Here is a 7,231-nt window from a genome sequence, read left to right as displayed (position 1 = left end):
GCTATACAGTTAACATTATATTATCTAGTCTTGCATCCTCCAATGAACAGAATTTGCTACTTACACGCATATACAGATACCTTCATTAGCAGAGATTTCTCTCCCTCCATTTTTGAAAATGATTTCACTCCACACAGTGGTGAAAACAGTTGCTCTGGTGATCCGGTATAATGCTGATTTAGGGGGGAAGAGAAAGAGAATTTTGGCTCTTGCTTATGAATATTCATACATGCAAACATATCGCCTCAGATTGGCTAACAGCACTTCAATACCCCTCCATTCATGTATTTCAGCAGTAAGACACCTTTAACATTTATGTATATGTGAACATTTGAAATGTAGTGCTTTCTGGTGTAATCAGACAGACAGACAGACAGACAGAAAGCATTAAAAAAATACACAATAACATTTTCTTGTGGTGATATATAACATCTTATAGCTGAGTGTTATTGTTTTGGAACAGATACCCACAGATAATCCAGACATGCTAAGTGTTGACAGTAAACTTCCAGACAATCTACTTGGACTGTTACGTTACTTTCGTAACTCACTGGTGCACCCGTAAGTGTTACACATCTGGTAGTATTTTCCTTTCTTTTCTTTTTTTTTTTTACCATGAACTGTGACTAATTTGTGTGTTAATTTTTCAGCAAGAAAAAGTTTGTGGGCTTTGAGATTTTCAAAGACTTGTATCCAGACTTCTTCATCTGTGCAAACAAGCTGGCGAAAGAGATGCGTTGGACAGATTAAGGATACCCGTACACACTCCTGCTGTCTCTCCTTTTTATGAGCTGCTACCAAAAAAACAAAAATCTGATTATCCTGTACTCCAATCGATGGATCTAACCGATGGGCATTTTTTAACCCTTGTGTGGTGTTCGGGTCTGTGGGACCCGTTTTCATTTTTCATCAAATGATACTAAAAAAATATTTTTTTCTAACTCAAACTCATTGGCATTGGCTCATTTTTTGTGGGAAACATATATCAAAACTTATTTTTGATAAACACACACTGTACCCGCCCCCCCCCTCCCCCCCCCATTTATATTACATACAGTATGTTTGGCCAAGGGCTAATAAACATTGCTTTATTTGTAAATTTGAAACTAAACAAATTTTCTACTCATATCTTGAGTTTAATTCATTTTCTTTTACATTTTATTCAAAAACTAATAAAAAAAAGAGTAGCACTTTTTGAAAGAAATGAAACATAAGAAAGGTAAAGGGCAAATATTAACCATGTAAGCTGTTTATATTGCTTGCAATTTAGGTGAAGCGAGCATGTGTAAAGCATTTTAATGTAGAATTGCTTAATTTTGCTGAATTAAATACAAGTAACAAAGTAAACGAGTAACAAAAATATGAACACCACACAAGGGTTAATGATGGCTTAGTGGTTAGCACATTCACCTCTCAGCACTAGGGTATTGGGTTCAAGACCCCATCTGGGTGGAGTTTCCATGTTCTCCCTGTATCTGCCTGGGTTTCCAACAGGGAACTATAGGTATGTGTATTATATATGATTGTGCTGGATACAGTCCTCCAGGTGGACGGTTGTTTCTGGTTGAGAGTATGCTGTGCTCTATTGGTTGCCACTTCTCATCAGTGTGTGGATGTGTGCTGAGAATGAATAGTTGTGTGTAAAATGTGTAGATTGTAAAGCGTCCTTGGGTTTCTTGAAAGGTGCTATTTAAGTGTAACTTCATTTCATTTTCACTTCATTTATTCATTCATTTATAAAGTAAGACAGGAAATAACTAACCTATAGTGGTGCTTTTAAGTTTTTGAACCCATTAGAATGTTCTGTATTTCTGCATAATTGCACTTTGACCTAAAAGAAAACTAGACATATTTGTTATTGTATTGAGTAAAATGATCCAATATTACAGATCTCTGAGTGGCAAAAGTATTTGAACTTTGATTTGATTGGATAATTTAAAGGTGGAATTAGAATAAGGTATATTATTTATATAAGTAACACAGGCATATACAAAATATGATCTTCACAGCACGTTTGTGAAAGCATACTATAGCATGTTTAAAGGAGATTTTTCAGGAGCTGATAACCGATCCACAGTCAGACAGATTATAGTGTACAAATGCCAAAATTTAAGACAGTAGATTCATTATTTCCCTCTCCAGAAGTGCTCCACCAACAAAGATCACACCAGGAGAGATCACAAATAAACCATAGGTAACTTGTAAGCAACTGAAGGCCTTTCTCCCATGTTAATATCTACACTTCTACATCCAGGAGAGCACCGCACAACAACGGTGAGCATTTTACTGCATTCCAGCACCAAAAACAGATTTATGTTAGTATGGAGGATGTAGTAGCTTTTGGGCCTGTTATCTGCATCCAATCCAGGACAGCTCACCATCATTGATGGAAAAATGAATTCTGAATGATACCAGCAAATTCTGATGGAAAATGTCGGAATATCTGTTGGTGAGCTGAATCAAATCTTTAGCTGCAGTTATTGCGGGTTCACTCACTTTAATTAAATGTAATAAAATATTTAGTAATATTAGAAAATTTTCCTCAGAAAAATAAATGAGCAAGTCTTTTTTTTTATTTATTTGGAACTACTTTTAGAACTTTTTTTAGATCAAAATTAAGTAGAAATATCGAAATTTGAAAAGGCATTTTTTTAAACAATGAACATAAAACTTATTTCTTCATTAACCAAAAGTCCCGTTGGGTCTGATAGAGGCATTTCAAGCATGGTTTTGGACATGGATTCTTTTTTCTTTTCTTTTTTTTTTCTTTATTTAATTTCATTTCTGTTCTATCCACTGGCCAGTCACAGTGTATGCTTATGCTTAGTGTAGTTATCTTTATTGTTATTATTATTATCTTTATAGTTATTATTTGTATCTAAAACAGTCTTTTTTGTTGTTTGTTTTCTAGACTGCGTCACATTGATTGTTTCTGGTATTACTGCAATATTGACCAATTAAAATTGCCTTAAATCTTTTTAAATCCTTAAATTTTTGTATTGTTTTATATGCATGTGAAGAAACTGTTGATTAATTCTTTGAGGCAGCATTATGCCATATAGAGATTTTAATGAATATATCACTCATGTATTGTCTTTTGCATTCTTTAGGGTAGAGTAGCAATGAAAACATTAATTTTTTTTTCAATTTTATTTTGTGTGTATGCATCAAATAGGCATTTTTACAGTTTTACTATACTTTTACTATACATAAACTGAATTGTTCATAGATGGCCAGTTCTCACTGTGGCCAGCTTAAGTAATATGGCTGAATTGTCTTAAAGTACATTTACAAAATCTAAACTACCAATTTGCAGAGGTTTTTAGAGAACTTTAACCAAATCTGGCATTTTTCTGCTAATTTTATTTGTACTGGGGAAAAGGGAAAACATTCCATGTAAAATATGCTCTATGTTTGTATATGTACACACAGCAAAGTTATTGTTTTCTGATGTATCAATAAATAAAAAAGTTTTTGTGCATTAGAATGTGTTAAAGCTTATCTTTTGTGGACCAAGTGTGCCTAACCCTTTGCCTTAGACTGTAGTTATTTACAATTTAGTGAATTTGTAATATTAATTAGAAAATGAGCAGTTAAAGTTATCAAAACAATAGTATGCACTACAAACCAGCTTAAATACCAAACCAGCTTAAATACCAAACCAGCTCTGTGGTAGAAACCACAGAGTGTATGTAAGTAAGAGTGGTGGCTTCACTTTTCGACTGCTGTTGCACTATCCATACTTATGTATGTACCTTCTATGGGAAGAAACAGGAGAGGCTGATTAGCAATCAGGAGAGTTTGAATAACATACTTAGTTCTGATTGGTGGAGGAAGAGTTTAAGCCCTGAATTATAGGAAATGAACTCTACTACATAGGGGGAGTTGAGTCTGAGACTCTAGCAGCAGAAGGAGCTGGAAGAGAAGCGAGTGTGGGAGTAGTTAGATTGAAGTGAAATTTCTGAAATTGTTTAGCCTTTTAAACCATATACAAAGTAACACGATTTTCACTATATCATATATCACTATATCAATATATCTAAGATCATGACAGATACTTTTATATTCCAATCCTCTCTCTCTCTGCTCTAGATTTCTCAATAAATACATAAATAAATAAATGAAAATAAATAATTGAACGTAAGTTAGCATAGGAAAAACTAAAGAATATGAGCATACATAAAAATATAAAAAATACTTAAAAATAAATAAATTGCAAATGCACAAATGTATGAATAAATTGCATAAATAAACAAATACTGTAAATGTTCAATTTATTTATTTCTAGCCTGAATTTGTTCATTTGTTTAGGATTTTTTGTCCCATATTAATTGATTAATATATTTATTTATGTGTTTATTTTTGTTTGTTTTTGTTTTTATTAATTTAATAAAGGATGTTTAGGGTAAAAACATGCTTTTTGTCCTGAAAAATATCACGTATTAAAAAGTATTCCTGTAGAAGAAGCTGGAGTCTGTGTGACACGAACCGAAAATAGCCGAGCGTGACGTCGTGAGCAGTCCTCCCGGATTGGCTAAACCCGACACACCCTAAACCCCGCCCCTGAAGGTCAAACAGGGAACTGTGAAAAAACGTCTAATGAATTAACATTATTATATTTATTAACACAGCCGTGTATCTAACGTACTGATTATGATTATATGTCATTGTAACGTTTATTATTTTTTTCTGATCGTTTGAGGCTAAATGCAAAAATATAAAATTTGGATGTAAAGTCTTATTTATTTTTTTTATTTAGTTTAGTGTTCAAGAAATACGCACTGATCCCACATGTACCTACAAAGTTTCATGTCTGCACGAGTTACGGTTTAGCTGCACAACTGTTTTTCTTTAGAAAAAAAAATAAGAAAAAGAAGAAGAAGACAAATTTGAGCAAAAGCAATAGGGTTCCACGCACCCTAACAAAAGACTCAAAATAAGTTTAGTGTACAAGAAATACTTTTTTTGTCAATTTTTTTATCCAATTCTATTTTTTTCATCCCTGTCCCTCACATAAAAAAAAATCAATTTTTGCATTGTTGGATTATACCATAAAATTTGTGTTACAAGTTACAAAAATAGTCAAATAACAAACTGAGGCTGTATTCGGAATGGCATACTACTATACTGCGTACTGCATACTGCACTAGTATGTACTGCATACTACACACTGCCCAGTATGTAGTATTCGGTACTGCAACACTTTTGATTGTAGTACCCTACATGGCCCCATGACACACCAGTCAGTCCTCTGTAGTGCTCCGAATTCCTCGCAGTGAGTTGTAAACAGAAACAACCCAAGAAAGTTCCAGTTATATTTAAATACGTTTTCCTATTTATTTTAGTAGATTACTATTTTCATCTATGTAAGTACCATCAAGAAGAAAACATTTAAACAAACTCTCATTCATATTTACACAATCTCAACTATAAAAGAAATGAGACACGTTGCACAAGTGAAACAATTTTATTAATTTGTATTCAAATCATTCCCTTATTTAAAAGAAAAATATGTAGTAAAACTGAGGGAATTATTTATTAAATCAAAAGAACGATTTTTTAAACAAAGGTAATTATTATTAAATGAACAGAACGATTTATTGGAATTATTTATTAAATAAAGAGAACGATTTATTAAAACTGAGGGAATTATTTATTAAATCAACAGAACGATTTTTTAAACAAAGGTAATTATTTATTAAATTAACAGAACGATTTATTGGAATTATTTATTAAATAAAGAGAACGATTTATTAAAACAGAGGGAATTATTTATTAAAGTAACAGAGTAATTTATTAAAACTGATGGACTTATTTATTAAAATAACAATCATTTATTAAAACTGAGGGAATTATGTATTAAAGTAACATAATAATTTATTAAAACTGAGGGAATTATTTATTAAAATAACAGAATAATTTTTTAAAACTGAGGGAATTATTTATTAAAATAACAGAATAATTTTTTAAAACTGTATGTTGCTGCACACTGCGGAGGGTCCCGGCCGCGGCGGAGAGCGCTCGGCCGCGGCAGCGGAGGGTCCCGACCGCGGAGAGCGCTCGGCTGCGGCAGCGGAGGGTCACGGCCGCGGAGAGCGCTCGGCCGCGGCAGCGGAGGGTCCCGGCCGCGGAGAGCGCGCGGCAGCGGAGGGTCCCGGCCGCGGAGAGCGCGCGGCCGCGGCAGCGGAGGGGCTCGACAGCGGTGAGCCGATACTTTCCAAAATAATTCCCTTAATTTAAAGATATATATGTATCCATAATTTGAAAATCTCTCGCACTCGCCACCATCTTGTTTTTTTCTGAAGCGAGCTGGAGGAGCCAGCCGCAATGCATGTTGGGATGCAGTACACCACGAAGACAGCTCTCCATGCACACTGCGAAATCGGAGCGGAGTAGTACACCATCCGGGTACCTGTAGTGCACTACAGATTCTCAGTTTGGTCGCATACTGCGTACTGCATACTAGCTTTAGGCAGATTTAGTACGCGAGTAGTATGTAGTATGCCATTTCGAAAACGCGGTGAGAGAAGGTTATATATATATATTAATGATTACGTTTTATACTCAGTTTTCTGTTTTCGAATATAGCTTGATACAGTCATAAAATTAAACTGCTAAACGTTACACTGACCATTTTACCTGTGTAAAATAGTAGTTCATTATTTTAAGAATAAAATATAATATATTTGATGGGTTAGTGTAAAGTTTAGCAGTTTAATTTTCTGACCATATCAACCTAAATTCGAAAATTGGATATAAAACTTAATGATTTTTTTTCCCATTTAGTATAGTGGAGAAGAAATGAGTTTTCATGTAATTTTATTTCAATTATCTAGTTTTTCGTTTCGGCCATTAACAGAATTTCAAGAAAAATGAAAAGTTGAAATTTTTCTCGATTTTCAGATTTGTCCATTTTTGTATCACAAATCTGCAAAAAAAATAAAAATCAGAAAATAAAGAAAAGATTCATTTTTTTTACATTTTTCCTGAAATTCCGGTTTTGAGGAGGAGAGATAAAAAAAAACTACAATTGCAAAAATGGATGAAAACTTATTTCATTTTTACTGCAGTAAATAAAAAAATATAAACAAAGAGTTTTTACATCAAATTTACCATTTTTGTATTTTGCTTCACACGGTCAGAAAATGTATGTATGTATTTGCTCTATTTTATTATTATGTAAAAACGTGCCTCTCCCAACATGGCGGATTGAGCCTGCCGGACTGGAGCA

The 7,231-nt window shown here is 33.7% G+C and overlaps 1 protein-coding gene across 3 annotated transcripts in view; it reads left to right on the top strand.

Annotated features, from left to right (window-relative positions):
• The window catches only part of LOC103031051 (serine/threonine-protein kinase/endoribonuclease ire-1), a 14,927-nt gene extending 11,481 nt beyond the window's left edge, over window positions 1–3,446 (top strand). Inside the window, exons 8-10 of one of the 3 annotated variants that reach the window (XR_007427087.1) lie at window positions 464–561; window positions 651–1,860; window positions 2,172–3,446. Coding sequence is in view for 1 of the 3 variants with exons in the window: in XM_007242346.3 (XP_007242408.3) it covers window positions 464–561; window positions 651–750 (198 nt within the window). In the remaining 2 variants the exon portion in view is untranslated. Of the gene's footprint in view, window positions 1–463; window positions 562–650 lie in introns of those variants that run through there. The other 2 variants (XM_007242346.3, XR_007427088.1) reach the window with 2 other exon arrangements.
• Window positions 3,447–7,231: the final 3,785 nt, after the last annotated feature.

The sequence above is a fragment of the Astyanax mexicanus genome, chromosome 19 (genome assembly GCF_023375975.1).
Source record: "Astyanax mexicanus isolate ESR-SI-001 chromosome 19, AstMex3_surface, whole genome shotgun sequence".
In the NCBI taxonomy this organism is placed as follows: domain Eukaryota; kingdom Metazoa; phylum Chordata; class Actinopteri; order Characiformes; family Acestrorhamphidae; genus Astyanax; species Astyanax mexicanus.
This window is presented reverse-complemented; position numbering and strand designations above follow the sequence as displayed.